Below are 21,134 nucleotides of genomic sequence, written 5' to 3'. Positions count from 1 at the left end.
CTTGGGGAAGGGCTCTCGCGCCGCTGCCGTGGTCGAGAACAGGAGGGGCGGGGCGGGGCTTAAGCCCCTCCCACTTTATCCGCCGCGTTGGCCACGAGAAGAAAGAACCGACGGGAAGGAGGGAAGACGCTCGTCAGCAGCAGAAGCAGCGGAAGAGGAGGAGGAGGCGGTCGGCGGTTTCTGCTGGCCAAGTCGGGATGGGCTTGATATTTGCCAAGCTGTGGAGCCTTTTCTGTAACCAGGGTGAGTAGAGCGGGGCTGGGGCTGGAGGGGCACCTGCGCCGCCGCTATCGGGGCTGCTGCTTTTGCTGCTCCGTGTGGCATTTTTGCCGGGAGGGTTTCGTCTCGGGGCGGGGGGGGGGGTGTTTCCCGGGCTGCCCTTTAACGGGGGGGGGGGGGGTCGGGGAGCTCGGTTGAGGGAGGGCAGCAATACCGCAGAGGAAGGGAGAGGGTCGTGATCCTGAAGAGACCTGGGGAGATATCTCAGTTGTGTCTGTAACAATTAGGGCTTTGCATTGGGTGGGAAGCGGGGTATTTACTGAGCCCTTTCTCCCAAGGAAGGAGGGGGCATCATCCATGGTTCTCTTCCCCTACCCACCCGCCGTATGCTCACAGGAGCCCTTGGAGGTAGCTGAGGCCGAGAAGGAAGAAATGTATGACTGGCCACTCGGGGTCTTTTTCTGCGGGGACTTGAACTTGGGTCCCCCCCCCAGTCTTGGATCTCCCATGTTACGGAGGTGTACGAAAAAGGCAAGAGTGGCGTTGGGAGAGGGGACCGTTTTTATTTATTTTGACAGGGCGGAGTAACAATAGGGTAAATACAGTAATATGGGGGAAATGGTGGGCTGAGAAAGGAAGGGACTGTGAAAAGTTAATACAGTAAAGTTGGGAAATTAGGGGAGAGGAGGCCACTTGCTGTGAGTAGGATCATCCTGTCTGTTTGACCAAAGGTGTTTTAATATAAACAGGGCAACAAGGACTGGTTTTGAGTCAGCGGGAAGGTGAGCTGGAGAAATAGGTATGATGAATAACAAGGGTGAATAATGGGGAGGCCAGGAAGTCAATTAGCCTGTGGATTGTAAGATGCTAAGTGCCAGCACATTTCAACCAAATTTCAACTGGTAGTATACAGAACCTGTGAACAGGAATGTGGCGAAAACTTAAAGTTGGAGTTTGGGTTTTCCACCAAAATGTAGAGAAATTCCATTGAGTTCCTCAGCCTTGGCTGTTGGTAAAATGCTGTTCAGGAAGTAATAAATTTGTGTTAAAATGTTGCAATGTCTGTAACAACTTAGAAACCACCTTCTTTCATTTTTCTTTTGTGTTTCTTGAGAAAACACCCTGTTGAATGCATTTGCAGAGAACAGTCATATTGCCAGCTGATTGTTTTTCCTTTTCTCTGTTCAAATTTGCAAGACGTATACGCTTTTGTCTAATCTTATTTTAAAAGATTTGCCCGCAAAATAAATGCATCTGTTTTCTCCAAGGCATGGTGGTTACTGTTTTTATACAACAGCAATCTGTTTTAATTTTAAAAACTCCAGCAATGCAGCATCTGCCTTGCATTCTTTAAGCTAAAATAGCATGCCAGATATATACATGAAGAAGCCATTCTGATGTTGTTCGTAAGGTGTGGGGGTGCCATGCAAAGCTGCTTTATGCATTCCTTCCTTAATGGAATACCTGTTAACATTTTATGAGGCATAATCAATAACTCCACTACCTTGAAGGTACTGAACAAAGAATTCACACAAACCTACATTGTTTTAATTACATGGTGCTGATATTGGACCTCTGAGCTAAAGAAACTAGCAGTGGTTTCATGTAACAAGAGCTTGATGCAACAGCTATCATGCAAGACTTGCTCATCCCATGGATGTGTGCAAAACCTCTTGCTCTAGTGGCTGGCCACCAGTGTGTGATGAACTTCATGAGGTGTTTTCTCTGCTGCTTGGATTTGCCACCACGTCGAAACACTCAGCTTCCATATGCAGACCTAATGTCCGCACCACTCTTAAACTACTGCCAAAAACAATACCTGCTTGGCAGTAGTTTATTCTGTAATGGCTTCATTGAAACATAGTGTGGAGAGCGACAGTGGTAGGTTGTCTTAGCAATGATACATCTTTGCAAGAGTTGCATTGGGGAAAGAGGGAAGACCACTGAGCTTGATAGCTCACAATCTTACCTTTATCATGGGCTGCTGAGGCTTGGAAAGGTAGACTTCCAAGGAGCTAGTCTTCACTCTTTATTTGCCAACTTTGTCTTGGTTGATAATGAGCTCATGGGCTTCTAAGTAATTCATACTTGCTTTTCAGTGACACCTGTTGACTTTGGAAAACAGCCATAGAGGCATCATTGGCTGTCAAAAGATCACTGTTGTTTTCTATCCTAGATACATCTTCCAGTCTTTTTGGGGAGGGAGATGTTCAACATGTTTGGAGTAACAAGGATGGGGCGGGGGCTCAGATCTAATCGCAAAACACAGCAAAATTAATCTATGGTGAGCCAGAAAAGACTTGGGGGGATGGGATTGAGTTATTGAAAATATGGGTAGAGGTTGTCTTACCTAGTTGTATATGGGAACTGCTTATTGATAGCTATCCAGGTGGTCATATGAACTACTACACCAAGAAAAATCTAGAAGCATCATTGTATTACACTTTCATATAATCTATGGTATGTGATAACCTCAAGTTTACAGCAGCTTACAACTGTTCACTATTATGTATTGTAGAACACAAAGTAATAATTGTGGGCCTTGACAATGCTGGAAAGACCACCATTCTATACCAGTTGTAAGTATTTTAACAAGATAACATTCATTCCTTCAGATATGATACTGTTCACAATTCAACCAACACTTGGAGCAGGGTTTTTAAGCACAAAGAGAACTTGGGACAGCCTGTCAAAATATTTGAAATTATCCAGCTTCAAAGGTCTAGGAATCCTGTTGTCTTTGAAGCTTGAATTTTTTTCAGACTTGAGCAGATACATGGAAGCTTTCCTATGATCTTCCAGTATGTCAGACTCTCTAATTATGACTCATTCATAAATGCAGAGAGTTCATCAGCCCAGCTATTCCCATTGGTGAAAGGAAAAAATCTTATGGCTGACCTATCACCTACTTGGGTTACAGTATAATGTGGCCAATACAATGTTGCTTGAAAGTATTACTTCACTATAGTGCAGTAGCTATTATAACTGTCAGAAGCTGTGGCTATAAAACTGGCAAACAGGTAACTGGCTGATACTGCTTACAGGAAGATATAGATAAGCTCTGAAAAGGGGGGAAAACCATTTTGGTAGAATCTTGCTAGTTATTAAATAGCTTTGCTAATCTTGTTACATATAGAATGCTTTGCATTATATAACTGTAACCAGGGCGGATAAAAATCAATGATTTTTTTATTTAAATCATTTTTTTTAAAATGGATTTAATTTTTAAAAATTGCTTTTGGAGGAAAAATCTTTCTATTTAAGTTACATTATAGCCCAAAGGCTATTCATCAGGAAATAAGGATTTGTTTTAAGTTTTTCGTGTGTGCTAAAACTCCGTCTAAGTTTTTTTTTAAAAAAAAGTTTAACCACATCAGTTAACAAACATGGATACATATGCTATAATATTGTTTTAGTTAAATTGTTTAAATTGTTATAGGAAATGATTATTTTTCTCCTTCCAATAAAGTACAGCAGAAAATTTGTCCAAATATAAACAGTTAACTTATTAAACTTCACAATAATTATTGGTCCATGTATTTCTAATAGTATAACCAAATCATTAATTTTTGATATAACTATAAAAACTACTCTGAAAATGTATTCATCCAAAAATAAAACCTTCATTTGGTTGTAAATATTAAGATTATACCAGCTAGAATGAGTCTTTCTGTAAAAAAATAATTTAAATCGTGATTTAAATCGATTTGATTTAAATCTAATCCACCCTGACTCTAAGGGTGCATCGTAGAATGCAATATATAATTGCTTACCATCTTACTAAAGCGACAGTTAACTTCCTCTACATGGTTGTGCCCATGGATATACAACCATCTTAATAAAAGGTAAGGTTGTTAACACAGTTAGCTGGCAGCTCTCTTTGATCACAGCCTATTCATGATGAGAGGCAGCTGTGAGCTCACTATCTGCCTTCCAGATCATCGGAATCATCTTAGACAGTTACAAGCACACACCTGTGATCATATGGAAGAATTTCACGAAAACCTAAAAGCTTTTTCTCAAGAGCTTAAATTTAAGTAAAAATAAAAATGAGCATTTTCAGATAAATTCTGATTGAGCTATTTTCTGTACAATCTTCTTTTAATCCAAAGACAGGAATTGTTCTATGATGGCATGTTTCTGTATGGATGACCATGATAAACATACAACTTTTTCATCCCCTTTAGCCTAATGAATGAGGTGGTTCACACTTCTCCCACTATAGGAAGCAATGTTGAAGAAATAGTAGTTAAAAACACCCATTTCCTCATGTGGGATATTGGAGGACAAGAGTCTTTAAGATCGTCCTGGAATACCTATTATTCAAATACAGAGGTATGTTGATGCTGTTCTTAATTTAGGCAACCCAAAAGACCCAGAACTGTGCTGGCAAATGTGTGTGACAATTTTCTGAGGGTTCCATCCCCCTTGGCCCTTAAGGCAAGATCCAAGAGAGAGGAAGGGAAGTAGCGGAGAAGAAAGCAGTAGAAAAGTTTTTTGTATCAAGCCTCTGAAAGGCTTTTCAGACCATCGGAAGTGCTCCCCCTTCCTTGACCCACCATAAGAATGAGCTCTTGATGTTGATCTCTGGTAAATATGAATGACAGGGTTGAACTGGGAAGCATTCCTGACTCTTTCTAGTGTGCCTGTGTGGAAGCAACAAGGGTCTAGACACTGCTCTTGTTGCTCTTGTCATTTTGTTTTATTGAGCTCACTTTCCCTGCCCTGTACTGCCTCAGATAGCTGTAGGAAATTAAAGAATGCTGTGTACAGGGGACTCCCCACTTACACAGGGGTTGTGTTTCAAGCCCCTGCCCCCATAAGCAAAATATGTGTAAGTAGGGAGCTTGAAAGTTTTTTTTTTTTTTTTTTTGAGTGGCTGTGTTTCCCCTCCCCCTTTTGTTTGGAAGGGTAGGAGCCAAGCAAGAGCTTGGGGCAGCAGATACTCCCTTCCTCCCCTCTCCTCACCCTCAGTCTCACCAGTAAGGGCAGAGAAGCCACACAGCTGAGCCCACTGCAGGGAACGGCTTCCTGCCCATCAGCTGTTGAGCGGGGTGGCGCAGCAGCAGAGAGGGTCCTGCATGCCATTTTGGGTTCAGCTCTGGAGCCAGTAAGCTTTTTAAAACAGAAACCTTTTTTGCTATCCACTTTGGAAGCAGAAGATGCCCCCCAATAAAAGTATCCACAAGCTCTGTGACCTGAGAGAGACTGGAAAAGTCATGCAAGCGAGACCTGCTGCAAAGCGTCTTCCCTGCCTCTCAGGTGATGAGCGTGGTAGCGCAGCAACAGCAGGGGGTCCCTGCATGCCTTTATCAAGCCAGCGTTGGAACCCTGCTCCTTCATAAGCTAAAAGAAAAATCCCTCTTCAGGCTCTAGGGAGGGGCTCCTCACAAACCACGAGGACTCTCCAGCTCTCTCTCACCCTTTCCAGGTTTGAATCACAACATTTATTTATTTCCCAGTGATCATGCGCAAGTTGAACACATGTGTCCCTCTATAGCCATTTTGTTGTAACACAAATGTATCATTTCATTCAGTCATACCTTAGTTAGAAAATGGTGGCTACCTTTAGCTTTTTGTCCACCTTTTCTTCTTTCTTTCCACAGTTTATTATCCTTGTAGTGGACAGCATTGACCGAGAGAGACTATCTATCATAAAAGAAGAACTATACAGAATGTTGGCACATGAGGTACGATATTCTATATTCTGTGTGTATTCTAAGAATACAGACAATGGTTGGGACACAAAGCATTGCCCAAAATATTACACAAGTTGAAATTGGCAGAGCCCCAAGTTTTGCTACATCCCATAAAGTGTGAAAGATTTCTTGCCCCTCAGGAGCAGTTTTTCAAGAAATGCAAGTGGCTGCCATAGATGGGGGAGAGGGGGTTGGCAGAGAAGAAGGCGGGGTGGGGGGGCTTCCCTTATGTAAGTCTAGTGCCTTTTGCTTTTGAAACAGCATATTTGGATCCAAGCTATTCTTTTTTTTAAAAAAATAGCCACAGAAATGAAGAGCATTAGCTAATCTCCACAATCCTACACATATTTACTAGGCTTTTGAGTTCAGTGAGACTTCTACCCAGGAAATTGGGTACAGGGTTGTACCCTAATTTTTTTAAAGTCTAGTACTTGTCTCCATATACATCATAATGAATTCTGATTTGGTTGCTGTGGTGGGATAATGAGCTGCTTGTGCGTAAAGCTTAGTCCCTCAGGGTTTGGCTGGTCAGCCAACCTCTGTCTCTAACGGAGCCCCTTAAGCATGGCTCCGTCAGTCGCTGGTAGAATCCGACAGTGGGCGTCTACGGAATTTACTCCAACATAAAAGCTCCTTGACGGAAACGCGTCGTCTGGATTCTCGGTGCGACAGTTTCCGGCGAGGAGTGGGAGTGCCTATGGGAGGATCTGAAACTCCTCCACTGTTACTGCTGGAAGAGTCCCTGAGCCATGCCTCCGTCTCTCTCTCTTTATGATTTCCCGTTCCCCCACTACTGGTGCCTTCCTCCACTGCTGACTCTCTCCTGCCTTCTGAGAGCCTCTCCACCTCCTGTCTTTCCGATGGCAGTTCCCTGACAGTTGGCTTTAACAATATGTGTTGAGACTGGTGATAAGAGTTGATGCTTTGGAAGGGGAAGTGTAGCAGGAACAAATCTACAACCTATGCTTATGCAGTTGGCAGAATTGCAACAAAAGCAACTTTAAATATAGTGGAAAATATCTATTTTTGCTTTCATTTTTTTAAAAAAATCAAGGATTATGTAGCTGTTAGGGCCATGGATATATAAAATTTCTAAATATACGTCATTTACAGGATTTGCGGAAAGCTGCAGTTCTCATCTTTGCAAATAAGCAAGATATGAAAGGCTGTATGTCGGCAGCTGAAATTTCCAAGTACCTCACCCTTAGTTCCATAAAGGATCACCCATGGCACATTCAGTCCTGTTGTGCACTAACGGGAGAAGGGTAAGTAGTCATAGTGTTAAATAAATGCTTGTGTACAGAAACTGGCAACTTGTGGGAAAGTATTCACGCTCGACAGGAAGCCATGGGTTAGCACAGCAATACCCAATGTGCTGCACTCCAAAAGTGTGAAAGCAAAACCTCGGGCTCATTTGCCCCTCCTCCTGATCTCCAAAAATCAGGTGCACAGCTCCCACCCCATCACAGGTAGAAGTGTATTCCACTTGTGCAACCATCCCTTTGGATTAAATCCAATATTGGGGTGGATTCCGTGCTACAATTCCCATGCAATATCACCTGCTTGCCGTGCCATAAATTTCAATCCCTCACAGTATTCCCAGATAGCTTTCAGAAAGGCCTCCAATGACCAACGTGCATTTGAACACACAACTTGTCGTAATAATAGAAGTGTGTGTGTTTTTTCCAGCAGCATGCTCACATTTATTTGATTCAAAATATTTTATTTTTTAAAAAATGTTTTGTAAGATGGTTTTAATACTTTGGTAACATTAAGTAGAGAAAAGCAAAATCTGTACAATTGGTGACACTTAGCATAGTGATTTTTCACCCTGTATGTTTATTATTAAGACTTGGGTTTTCTTCCCCTTTTTCAGATTATGCCAAGGCCTGGAATGGATGACTTCCCGAATTGGAGTAAGATAACTTCTTTTCTGGAGTCAAAGCGACACTTGCCTATGGACAAACTCCTTTGCGGTACACTTGGCTGCTGAGGCAGCAACAAACTTAACTTAAAACTTCTGAAACCTCCACAAGCAACACTTGAATCAAGTGCAGCTGAACTTAAACTCAAAAGTATTTTTTAACATTTTTAAAATGCACTAATCTTGGATGGATGAACAAGTGGGACTATATGAAAGCTCTCCTATATAAGCTAAATGACAATTTGCCATTGAAAATGCTCCTTATTCTTGCTGCTTACAGTAATCGCCTCTAACATAGGTCGGTCTCCTTCCTTTCCTGTTTCTATGCTGCAACAATTAGCTTTAAGAATCCCAAGGTTATGGGTACTAAAGTCAACGTGATTCCAGTTGATCGGAGTTCAAATATTGATGCACACTACAGGAGTTCTCTAACATTGAAAGTTATTTATTTGCTGTTGTTGCCTTTTTGTTTATGTATTGCATTTTATGACTTGGTGAACATACACCTTTTTTAAAAGAAAGAAACTTAAATTGACTGCTAAGTGTTTTATATGTTCGGTTTACCTAAATTTTTTTGTTTATTTTTATTTTTGGTAAATCAGTGAATATGCTACATGTTGGCAAGGAGGACAAATTTGAGTGCATTGTGTTTTAGCAATGCAGGTTTGAATAGGGGAAAGTGTTCAAATAAGTGGAGGTATAGCTTCTCTAACAATATTGTCTCGTAACAGTACGTAAAAGCCAAACATTCAGCATTTGTATTTGTTGTTTTCTGTATTACCCAACCTTCATCCTTAGGTGCCAAGGAGCATTGCAACAGTTTTAAATACAAACATTAAAACGGCTCACAATCACAAAAATAGGATGGGTCCTACAAAGTATACATCTCAGGGTGTCAAAGGCAGATAAAGAGTTATGTCTTCTGCCCCAAAAACGTATAGTGAAGGAAGGAGGGAATTCCACAACTTGGGGTCTGCCACAGTGTATGTGCTCCTGTAGGCCACTGCACCCCTGAATATCTTAGGGTGGTTGAAGTTCGCCTCTGCCAATCTTAACATACAAGAGGATCTGTAGAGGAGGAGGTGGGCCTGAGTTGTTCAGGGCTTTAAACACTTAACACGAGCACCTTGAATTGGATCCGGAAACAAACTGACAAACCAACGCAGCTGTTTTTAAGGTGTGTGAAATCTAAATGGAACCTCAGCAGTAATCTGGCTGCTGCATTTTGGACTAGTTGTTTTCAAGGGCAGCTGCACACAGAGGGCATTGCAAGGATCCAGTCTGTAAGTCACTAGAACATGGAGTGCAGTGGCCAAGTCATTTCTGTGAAAAAGGGACTGTAGATGGCGAGCCAGCTGGAGGTGGGAAAAGGCACCCCTTGCCACTGAGGCCTCCAGTAATGGGTCTGAATCCAGGAGCACCCCCCCACCCCCGGCTGTGGACCTGCTCCTTCCAAGCAAGTGCAATCCTTTGGAAAAGCCAATTTTTTCTGGGTATTCCGCTTGTCAGTGAAATTCTACAATCAGATTCTGGATGATTGTGGCACAGAAATCATTTATTTGAATTGTGTCTGTAAAGTATGCACACACCTTCAAATGTGAGGCCTACCTACATCTCTGTTGGAGAGAATTGGAGCAAGAAGTACGCTTGAAAATAACTATTCTGTTGGCACAAATTGAACTAGCTTTTTTTACAAAACGCATCAACTAATGCATTAAAGTGGTTTGCTTTGTTGTCGTCCCCACACCAAGAAATCACTGTAAATTTTTCAGTAACAGTTTTCTGTGGTGTTTTTAAATACCATTTTGTCTGCCTTCTATAATGTCAATTGATTCCCTTCTCAGTTGTTTTCTGTCTTAAGGCAATGCTGGTAATGTATGTGATCTGACACTTAGCATTACGTGAAAGCTCTTGTATTCAGCGCTTCCCTGAAATGCCAGACAACTTCAGAGCCTGCAAAACAGCTGCCCTTTGTGGCTTAACCTGTGTGTGGATTGGGGTAGAAATACTGCATTGCAACTGGGGCTGAACTGAATTTCCATTGGGTTCATTTTCTCCCGGTGAAGGTGACATACTTTAGTGCGCACAATTTTTTCTCCAACCCCCACCCCCCCCAGGCAAATGGTGTTCTGTAAGAAAAGAACCCCTCACACTTTGGAATTGTCATCTCCCCCAGCAATTCAGTTTGAAAGCAATTGTTATTTGCCTCTGTTGTTGCAATGTGTAAGGGGTGAACCCTCATGTCAATTTGCCTTCTTTCTGTTCAGCCCTAGCATGCCAAGCAACGGTACCGTAGCTTTCATCACTGGGCTTGTCAAAAAAAAGCATGCAGTGAGATCTGGGCTTTTTTCTCTTAATGGTGTCAACTCCTTTGACTTGCACTGTCGAATATAGGCATATGTTCCTGTAAAATTAGATGTGCAATGTTATGTTTGCTAAAGGCCACACACGGCAAGAGTTAGAGGTATAAGCTAAGCATCAAACCGAAGACCTTTGTTGGGATAAGATTAAGCTGCCTTATATGTGTGAAGCTCCTTGTTCCTGTAGCCCAGTATTGTTGACTCGGGCAGGGGTCTTTCTCATCACCTGCAACCTATTCCTTGTTTAAGCTGGAGATGCCTTGGGTTGAATTTAGGACCTTCTGCATGCAAAGCATGTATTCTGTTCAGCTATGGTTCCTCCCTGTGTACATTTTCATATCTATTGAAATATATTTAGAACTTTTTTCTTAGCATCTTAACAAATACATTTCAAATGAAGTCTATTTCTGATCTTAGTCCCTGGTCATTAAAAAAAATCTTCAGGGATGTTTGTGCTAAATTGGAAGAGATTTTTCTTTACTGGTACTATCTGTTGAGAATACCATGATTTTTCCAATTTGCCCTGCCTTCTTCATCTTGGCTTTGCTCAAGAGCTGCACAGGAACTGTGAATTTACCATTAGGCAAGGAAGCATTCAGTGTTTAATCTGTATTTATGATGCCACAGGGTTTGAAAAACATGGCCCTTTTTGTCCATGATAATGTTTTGTCATTTGATCACTCACATGGAAGTGTGGTTTATCAATCTTGTACACTTTTTTATAACAAATGATCAGCATGGTATTGCATTGTAATTATTTTGTTGGGGTGAATTAAAGTGCTTGGCTGTGTAAAGCAAGACTTACGTTTTTTACACTTACAAATACTGCTAGCAGTGAGTGCAATATTTACTCTGAAAAGGGCAAGAAGGGAAGTGGGGACTGATTTGCCAGTAAAAGCTCTGCTAGGGGGCATATGTACAGTAATTTTACATGCATGTAAACTGGCTCTTTGGACTGGAACCGGTGCATCTATTTTTAACTTTGGTGTGTTGCAATTTGAATATTTCAACGGTGAAAAATTAGTTGCACCATTTCAACTGAAAAAAAGAACACAGAACCAACATTAAGGAAAAAAACATGATGAAGGGAGAGTAGAGATGAGTGCTCTAGCTGCACCCCAGTGCAGCTGCCCTCCATGAATTGGGATAACATCTAAGAACATAAACACCTTGCTGGATCAGGCCAAAGGCCCATCTAGTCTAGTATCCTGTTTGCACACTGGCTATGTGAAGCCTGCAAGCAGGACATGAGTGCAATAGTGTTCTCATATGGGAATATGTCTGATCTTTTAAAGACTATCCAAGTTTGGTGATCGTCCCTACCTCTTGTGGGAGTGGATTCCATAGAAACCTGCTCTATTCTGGTAGGGCCCCTGTGATTCCCATCCCCATGATTATGCCTCCAACTTGTGAAGGGTACCTGCAGTGGTGGGTAGAAATAGCATACTAATCCTTACTCTTCGCCATCCCATGAGGGATTTAGATTGTCTGGCTAGTCCAGCAAGAATGCCCTTGTGTGGTAAAGAATTAGCCTACAGTGCTTAATTAGCAAAGCTTCTCTTTAGAATACAAGCTTTTGTAGAAATGATGCTTAGCTTGTAAGCTGGACGATGTGACTTAGACCATTGGCCCACCTAACTATTTATTGTCTACTCTGGCGGGTAATGGCTCTCCAGGGATTCAGATGAGGGGCATTCCCTGAAACCTTCTGCATGCAAACCGATGCTCTACCACTGATGCTCCTCTGCGTGCCACTTTATCATTGATCACTTGGTAAAATTCTGGAGTACATCAGAACTTGATCTAAGAATGTGTTTGAAAAATGATCTTTTTCGTCTTGTCTTTTGAAAGCATGTTATTGTTTTATTTTACACTGCGTATGTCAGAAGGTGTTTTCAAGAGCTAAAAGGTAAAGCTGGAGAGGTGCTGTATCCAAAATGTGATGTACACATCTCTGAGTAGTCCATAAAACTGAACATGTGGGCCCTTAAACTGATCCTTTCCCTGCAGGGTGGATGAAGGACCCTCTAGCACTCACTTCTGCTTCAATTTATTTTGTAAAGTTTAAGGTTTAGAGTAGCTTTATCCAAAAATTATTATAAACTCTTCCCTTCTAGCAAGGCAGCATGAATTGGCCAGTTACTGCAAGTGCTGGTTAACCAACTGCAATCTCAGGTACGTCTTTTTAGAAGTCATACTGAGTTCAGTGATGCCCTCAGGTAAATGTTTGTGCGTTCACAGCCTTAGTCTTTACACTGGTAGTGAAATGACTGCCTGTGCGCGTTCCATAGGACAATGTGCTTGTCTGAGACAATTCTACATATTCAAGCAACCTTTCCCCATGAGTTAATGGAAGTGAGTTGGCAAGCCTTTGCTCACACCATGGACATCCTGCTGTATGTGTACTTGTGTTGTGCATGTGTGCATGTGTTTCATCTTCCAACCTTAAGTACTGTGGTGCTGCTTCAGTAGCTTAAATGCATGACTTAGAATTAACCAAGTTGTATGTTTCCCCCCCAATCCTGAGGACTACCATGGCAAGGAATTGAGGAAAGCCCCTTTTATTGTGAGCCAAATAATTTCCAACATGCTAATAAGTTACATGGCTTATTTTTAATAGAGGGTTATGGAATATCTGGTCTTCCATATGTTTTTGGAATGCTGGGATAGCTTAATTGGTAGAGCATGAGATTCATGATCTCAGAGTCGCCAGTTCAAGCCATCTTGGGCAAAAGTTTCCATCACTGCAGGGGGTTAGACTAGATAGCCCTTGTGGTCCCTTCCATTCTATGACTCTATAAGTCCCATCATCCTTGGCTGTTGGACAAGCTGAGTGTAGTTGATGGGAGATAAAGGCCAGCAATATCTGGAAGGCCACAGTACACACACCTCACACTACTTTAACGTTTGTAGGTCCTGAACCAGTGATAGGAAACATCAGACCTGTGTAGCTTCTCTATCTGGTCCCAGAGCCTCTCCTCAAAACATACCTGTACCTAGACCATTTCCTCTTGCCCCTTCAAGAGCTTTTGCCTGGCTGGAATGTGTCCTTGAACTACAATGATGAAAGTTGCACAACACCCACACTACTAGGCTGGACCTATTCTGACTGGCCCCCTGCTCAACTGGATTCCCATTCGCAACCAGTGGTACCACTGTAAAAGGACACATTCTACTCATGTAAAAACATACTGATTCCCGGACTGTCCGCGGGCCGGATTTAGAAGGCAATTGGGCCGGATTCGGCCCCCGGGCCTTAGTTTGCCTACCCATGACTTAGAAGGATGCTTATGTCACCTCCATTGTTTACAGCTTCTAATGTAAGAGCCCTTCTCTACAGCAGTCAGGAACACTCAGGCAGGCAGAGCAATGTGAAAGGTGTATTTTGGACAGTGAATCAACATGGAGAAACAGGAAGCATGATGTATGCAGAAAGGCCCTATAGCTCAAACACCCATGCTTTTGAATAAAAAGGTAATGGTAAAAGACCCCTGACAATTAAGTCCAGTCACAAACGACTCTGGGTTGCGGCGCTCATCTCACTTTGCTGGCCAAGGGAGCCAACGTTTGTCCGTAGACAGTTTTTCCGGGTCATGTGGCCAGCATGACTAAGCCGCTTCTGGCGAAACCAGAGCAGCACACGGAAATGCCGTTTACCTTCCCCTTCCTATTTATCTACTTGCACTTTGATGTGCTTTCGAACTGCTAGGTTGGCAGGAGGTGGGACCAAGCAATGGGAGCTCACCCCGTCGCAGGGATTCGAACTGCCAACCTTCCGATTAGCAAGCCCTGTCTTTATGCTTTGGAATACAGAAGCCCTAAAGTTCAATCCCCAGCATCTCCAGGTGTAAGGATCAAGGCCCTAAAGAGCTGCTAACTCTCAGAATTAGACAGATAATCTTAACATCGCACAAAGCAGGTGCCTGCATTCCTGTTCTCTTACCAGTTTAATGTTAAATGTCACTCTGAGCAAACTAGCAGGTTCTTGCTTTGTGGCAGGAACATGAGTGAGATGATCTTCAGGTTTCTTACAGGTCCCTAATCCCATGATATTAATATGTTTCAGGATCACCACTCCTTGTTTTATAGCCCAGAGGTATGCTGAAGATTCTATCCAGTTCAGCAGCTTCTATGGAATTTGAATGCTGCACCTTGAGCTTAAATTGCCTTATTTCCTGCTACTTCAGCTGTGACCTCGAGGTGGCACTAAAGGACTTAGCTATGAAATGTTGGAATTATACAGCACTAATTTAAAGGCGGTCAGAGGTGCAGGATGGGAGTCATTCACCTTAAATTAAGAAAATGTCAGTGGGCAAGACTGTAATTTAAAGGGAGGAGAAGACCAGATAGGAGTACCCACTAATTAATGCTCTGGATGTAACATAATGTATAGCTCGCTTTTTGAAATGGTTGTGTGCACACATGACATACAAGCAGGACCTGCCTACTTGTTGCACTTGACTGCCAGATGTGTGCTCATGTTCTGTTTCGCCCAAACACAATTTGGCAAATGTGTTTTAGGTTCCTAACTCTCCGCACTCCTATGTACCACTTGAAAATTGCTCTGGGTCTTAGTGGACCACTTAATGATTTTTTAAAATATATTTTTACCGTGTTGTAGCAATTGTAAAGCAGCACGCTAGATTTTTCATTTTTTCTTTTCTTTTAATTTTTATTTCTTATGTTGTATTTTATTGTATTATAATAATTCTATGGAATAGAATAAAATGCAACACAACCAAATACAATATAAGAAATAAAAGAAGTGATTGAAATGCAATAACATATTAATATGAATATTTAATGTGATGGACTTGCCATCTCCCAGCTTTAACCACAAATCCACAGACATGTTGCAGACCACCAATGGTCCGCAGACCACAGCCTGGAAACCCCCGAAATAGAGAATAGCTGAAGATGGCACCATGCACACACACTGTTAACAAAGCTTTGTGATCCTGTTTGTACTGCCTAGGATCTGCCAGATGTGGAGCAATTTCTGCTCCTTGCCCTGTGCAGCTAACAGCATTGGATGCATAAACAGACAGACAGACAGATGGGGCTATCCAGGAAGCCCAACTTCTGCTGGCCCAAAACAGTGAGGGTGCAGTCTGAGACAGTGGCAGACAACGCTGTCATAGTACAAGAGGCAAGCTGAGCAACAACTGGGGCAAGTTGAGATGGGGACGGGCCAGCTACAGAATCTGTGGTGGAGCACAGCAAACGCAGACACAAACATACACCTCAGTGCAGATGCTTCAAATAGACAGTTCATGAGAACAAGTAAGGTCTTCAACAAAATGTTGTAACATGGAGCGCTCTTGTTCAGTATCCTACCCAACCATTCATGTCCTCTTCCTGGGATGGGAGAATATGTGTCTATTTCAACTGCACCTACTTTGGCTTAGGGGTCCTGGGGACTTGACCAGGGTGGCAGTGATCCAAAGGCTACCCAGAGTACATATAAGATGTCTTATGTATTACTTGTCACAAGACCAGTGACTTCACACACCTGTGTGGCCTGAATGCTAGAGAAATGTATGAAACACATCACTTGAATAGGGAGGCAAAAGGCTGACATTTCTTACCAAATGCTAAGAAAAGAATGCCTAGAACAGCATCATTCTTGATGTGTGGTGAACTAAACATAGGTTAATTATCTCCATAATTTCTGTTGCAATTTGTAGAACACATTTTCCTTTAGCTGTCTAGACATTGCATTAGTGCTATACATTACCATTCTGCAGGTGCCAAACACTGCTAATTTATCATTAAGCAATTCAGTATTTGTCAATAGTGTTTACAACTGCAGAATACTCAGCAAATTCAGTAGGTGGCATTCAGTGATTTATCCAAAAAAGGGATTTTCTGTTGCCTTGAAAGGGAGGTACAAATATGACAAAAGGAAGCTCTCTGTATTCACTAAGTTTCTTTCCCCCTCCACATCCATTTCTACATATAAGCCAAGCTGCAACCTTATGCACACTTAGTAAAGGTAAAGGGACCCCTGACCATTAGGTCCAGTCATGACCGACTCTGGGGTTGTGGCGCTCATCTCGCTTTATTGGCCGAGGGAGCCGGCGTACAGCTTCCGGGTCATGTGGCTAGCATGACTAAGCCGCTTCTGGCAAACCAGAGCAGCGCACAGAAACACTGTTTACCTTCCTGCTGGAGTGGTACCTATTTATCTACTTGCACTTTGATGTGCTTTTGAACTGCTAGGTTGGCAGGAGCAGGGACCGAGCAACGGGAGCTCACCCCATCGCGGGGATTTGAACCGCTGACCTTCTGATCGGCAAGTCCTAGGCTCTGTTGTTCAACCCACAGCATACTTACCAGGGAGTAAATCCCTTTGAGCTCACTTCTGGAAGAAAAAAATCTGTATAACTAAGCTGTGAGCATTTGTTCACTTTGGTCTGCAGGTGGACCCAGATCTCTGGGCTCAGGGGTTTAATTGGACTTATTTGTAGAAATGGAAAGTTTCGTTCTGTCCTGTGAGTTACCACATATCACCAGCTCAATTCGGTTTACATTTAAAGGCAAAACTAATTTGGCACTTTCTAAAGCAGTATACAAACTGAAATGTAGCCATCCTTCAAAATTCAAATTTTCCCTAATTCTCAAGCTAAGTAATGTGTGCAAATATGCAATAACCAAGATAAAATGTTGCATCACAATTCACAGATTAATGAAAATAAATGTACAAAAAATGTTTTGTGTTAGGGGAAATATGCCAAAATGTGCAGGCTAGGCAAAATTGCATGCAGAAATGTGTTTATTAGGAGAAAAGGTAAAGGTAAAGGTACCCCTGCCCATACGGGCCAGTCTTGACAGACTCTGGGGTTGTGCGCCCATCTCACTTAAGAGGCCGGGGGCCAGCGCTGTCTGGAGACACTTCCAGGTCACGTGGCCAGCGTGACATCGCTGCTCTGGCGAGCCAGAGCCGCACACGGAAACGCCGTTTACCTTCCCGCTGGTAAGCGGTCCCTATTTATCTACTTGCACCCGGGGGTGCTTTCGAACTGCTAGGTTGGCAGTTCGAAACTGCTAATAAACTGCTAGGTTTATTAGGAGAAAAGCATACTAAAATGCTGGTGAATTTTCATGAGGACTTTAAAAAAAGAAATTGCAAGCTGGTGTGGGAATGTAGAGAACTGACCTTCAAATTGGAAAAATGAGAAACAGAAATTGAAATATGTACCTGCCCCATACCAGTTTGTGCTGGTTTCATAAGAAGCACAAAAATGTACTCATACGTATGAGTCCAAGAAGAAATCTGCTGCCCATCCTTTGCAGAATGGGCAAAAAAGCACCGTAATAGAGTGCAAAGAAAGAAGATGAACTTCCTTGCCAGCACTTAAAAGTGCAAAATTCAGTATAAGCTGATTTGTAATTCATGTAATGACCTTTCATACACTGCAGTTGTATGACATTTTCTCTCAAAGCAGTTTTTATTCTCTGTGTATGTAGGCATGAGAAAGAAGGGGGAGCTGGGGAAGAAAATGCAAGCTATCCCTTTGGATGAATAGGGGACACAATAGCTCACAAGTGTGATGCAGGATGTAAACAAGTCCCAAGAACTAGCCTGATGCGTGATACAGGAGCACGTTACAGTGGCTCTCATAGACCTTATTTATAAAATGGCACGTGGAAAGACAACTTACCACAACTCTTTTGCAAGAATTGGTTCTCAGCCCATCATTATCTGATGACATCCTGGTTTCATCGCATTTAGATGCCCATGCTACTTCTGTTTAGGGTAGTTTGCAGCAGCATGCAATCTTCTCCAAACCACTGCATGATGACGCCTTCATATGATTTCTGCAATACAAACCAGCCATGAGCTGCCTCATCTATGTGGGCCAGACAAGAGAGACTATGTGGCACTTGGGAGGGTACTGTGTAGTTCTGGGGCCAATGTTTCCAGGTGATGGGGGAAATATTCTGTCCGAGATGCTGGCTAGCAGCAGCCAGGCAGAGATGTTACACACCTAGGAGGGCAAACGCCACAACCGCCCATCGGCCATGGTGGCTACAGCCAATGGGCACTGGAGTACAACAGCAGCTTGAGGGTCACAAGTTCCCTATCCGTACTCTATATCCTTGGATGCATTCAAGGACATGTACCATGGAGGTCGTTCTGGAATGTCTTAACCAGGTTCTGTAGTAAGGCTAATGCTGGACTGTGGTAACATCTGGACAAACTGGAGGATGGTGAAATTTGGGCGAGTTGGTGCTTTTTCTCTTTCTCTTTGCCTTTTCATCGCTTGCCATCCATATGTGACTGCTACCCAGCCTGACTTTCTATTTGTCTTTATATCTCCTCCCTGATCCTGATCCTCCTTCACCCTGTCTCATTTTTTCTTTACAGAGTACACATGGCTTCACCCCCACTCTAAAATCCTCAATGTTCTTCCAAATTAAATCAATTACCCTATGCTGTACAGGCAGCAGAATTGATCAGGTAACATGAGGGATGAGGGATTGAAAGCCCAGGACAAGAGGAGAAAAATGTAATCGAGAGCCATTGCTTCTAAGCGTGAGAGCAAAGTATTTACTTAGAAAATATATATAGATCACATACCCAGAAAAATCTCTAAGTGGTGCACATAATGAAATTATCAAAAAAGATAAAAATCAGCAACACCTTTTAAAAAAAGGGTGTGTACATAAAATAATTATCAGTAAAGCACAATATAAAACCAGCTAAAACTTCTGAAAGCAAATGTTCATTACTAAATTATATGACTAGGAAGACTTGATGAAACAAAGTTTTCAGCAGGTGTTTAATATGGCAAGGACTGTGAATAGGCAGGGGCAATCTCTCAAGTAAACTGGTCCCAGGCTGTTAAAAGACTTGGAGGGGTTGTCTATAGTTTGGGGATTTCAGTGAATAACTTTCTCTTTTAGGTTTACAAATGACAGTGGCAGTTCTAATCACGGAGGGTAGTCTGTTCTCAGCTAGAAAACATATGTATAGAATTGTTCATTATCTGCAAAGCAAGAAAATGAACAATATGCAAGAAAAACACAATATAAATGTAAATAAACATCCATAATTCTTTCTTTTAATGGAGTGAAAGCAGTTCTCTATTGAAGCATTTTTAAATCTCTTTTTCAACACAAGCTTTTTCTGCCTCTTAGCAGGGAATTGCTTCCACACGCCCACACACCTCCTCCAAACACTCAACCCCAAAAGTACGATAAAAGTACGATAAAAATGTTTTAGTCCTAGACATGTTGTGGTCCTACTGGAAGTTGCTTCTAAATTGCCAGTTCTCTTTGCCATTTTTCTCGTGCTGCGGCTTCTCTTAAGGGAACACCTCAGAATAATTCTATCATAACATTTTTTTCCGCAGGGAAATTGCCACTCTTCAGTCGTTGCAAGACTAATGTTAGGAAAAGGGAAAATGTGGACCTGTGATATGGATGAAGAGCAGGCATCTACATTCCACTGGTTCCAGTGGCAAGTTGCATAGATTCAGGGGAAAACCTTTGACATGTTTTGTGTCAGTTACTCAAATGCACCCTTTTCGGTGAAATGTTGTTGAAATAGCTCTGTTGATTAGGACAAATAAATGCATGCGATAATGAAATAATATTAGTACTGTAGTAATAATAGTACCCACCCTTCACCAGCAGGTCCCTGGTTGGGTTACAATTTAAAATTCTGTATTAAAAACAAGTTGACCCTGAATGGGATGGGACTCACTGGTGCAAAATATCACCACATCTTATTCTGTTTTTGACTGCCCATGGCAGCCATTTTGTGCCGGCATCCACAGCACTTGTAGCAAGGTATGACTACTGGCACCTCAATATTTTTTTCCTACTAAATAAAGAAGAGAGCACAGGATATATTTGTTAGTTAACTATATTTCCTCAAATTTTCCAGCACCTTTCTAAATTTGAAGCAAGACTTCAATTTGCATTTTGAAAAATAATCAAGATACAGCTTTTGGGCTATGTCCAGACTTAGTCCTACCTGGAGTAGATGCATTGAAATCAAGTTAGATCCAACCCAGTGGTTGCTTTTATTTTTATTTTTCCAGCAAGATGCAGCATGTGCTCTTTTTATTAGGGGGAAAACAGGCAGTTGTGTTATATTCAGTTCTTTTGGTTTCTTCAGACAAACACAGAATAGGGATGGAATGTATGAAACAGTAAGCCATCATAATTTATTGCTTCAATGATGCCCTCTAACAGAAATGAGGGTTGCCTGGTTAAAATCAGTAAGCCCCACTGGACACAGTAGAGCAGGCATAGGCAAACTCAGCCCTCCAGATGTTTTGGGAATACAATTCCCCTCATCCCTAGCTAACAGGACTATTGACCAGCGATGATGGGAATTGCAGTCTCAAAACATCTGGAGGGCCGGGTTTGCCTATGCCTGCAGTAGAGCTTACTACTGCATGAATGCGCCAAGGAGTGCTCTGCAAGGCTTCAGTCCTATGCACGTGCATGGGAGTAAGCCCTATTGAACACAGTAGGATTTACTTCTGGGTAAACATGCAGAGGATTGCACCATAACCGAGTGCAACCTTGGCTTGGAGTTCCACGTATTCACTGATATTCCATATACTTTGCCAAATGTTTTCTGTCTTTCTTCTGCATTAATTCCTCCCATTCCTTTTTGTTTTTTGCTTCCTTTCCTTGGACTTCAGGTAAAGAAGCATCTTGTACTGATATGAATTATATGTACTCTGATCCTTAATAATTGAAGACAATTGCTTTCCTTCTAATTCAATTGCTGCTGTGACCATTTCATCCAGTCAGATAAAGTGAACAGTAGCCATTGATTTTTGCAAAGCCTCCAAAAATGTTGTACTTATCATAATGATTATCCCAAATGTAGATTCCTCTGCCCCTCCCAGTAAGAAAATAAATCCTTTGAGTTTACTGTCAGTGTTCTCTAGACTCATTATTTTGTAA

The 21,134-nt window shown here is 42.2% G+C and overlaps 1 protein-coding gene and 2 long non-coding RNA genes across 8 annotated transcripts in view; 2 read left to right on the top strand and 1 right to left on the bottom strand.

Moving 5' to 3' along the window:
• The first annotated feature begins 74 nt into the window (after window positions 1-74).
• Window positions 75-10,996, top strand: ARL5B (ARF like GTPase 5B). 2 transcript variants are annotated; one of them, XM_083705157.1, is made up of 6 exons: window positions 75-243; window positions 2,738-2,798; window positions 4,407-4,554; window positions 5,826-5,909; window positions 7,032-7,183; window positions 7,795-10,996. In XM_083705157.1, the coding sequence occupies exons 1-6, from the start codon at window positions 198-200 to the stop codon at window positions 7,841-7,843; spliced, it is 540 nt and encodes a 179-aa protein (XP_083561283.1). In that variant the 5' UTR covers window positions 75-197; the 3' UTR covers window positions 7,844-10,996. The 2 variants fall into 2 exon arrangements, with proteins under 2 accessions (XP_083561283.1, XP_083561284.1); XM_083705158.1 differs by having other exon boundaries at window positions 2,738-2,844; window positions 2,905-4,554.
• A 3,930-nt stretch (window positions 10,997-14,926) lies between these two features.
• Window positions 14,927-21,134, bottom strand: part of LOC310828072 — a 95,175-nt gene continuing 88,967 nt past the window's right edge. For 2 of the 5 annotated variants that reach the window (XR_014556605.1, XR_014556608.1), the window contains one exon: window positions 17,313-18,023. This is a non-coding gene — a long non-coding RNA (uncharacterized lncRNA). Of the gene's footprint in view, window positions 15,731-17,312; window positions 18,024-18,222; window positions 20,035-21,134 lie in introns of those variants that run through there. The other 3 variants (XR_014556610.1, XR_014556606.1, XR_014556607.1) reach the window with 3 other exon arrangements.
• On the top strand, window positions 15,725-17,525 carry LOC310828132. The gene is made up of 2 exons (XR_014556706.1): window positions 15,725-16,992; window positions 17,282-17,525. It is a non-coding gene; the product is annotated as an uncharacterized lncRNA (long non-coding RNA).

Source organism: Podarcis gaigeae (genome assembly GCF_964106915.1).
Source record: "Podarcis gaigeae genome assembly, chromosome: 12".
NCBI lineage: Eukaryota > Metazoa > Chordata > Lepidosauria > Squamata > Lacertidae > Podarcis > Podarcis gaigeae.
This window is presented reverse-complemented; position numbering and strand designations above follow the sequence as displayed.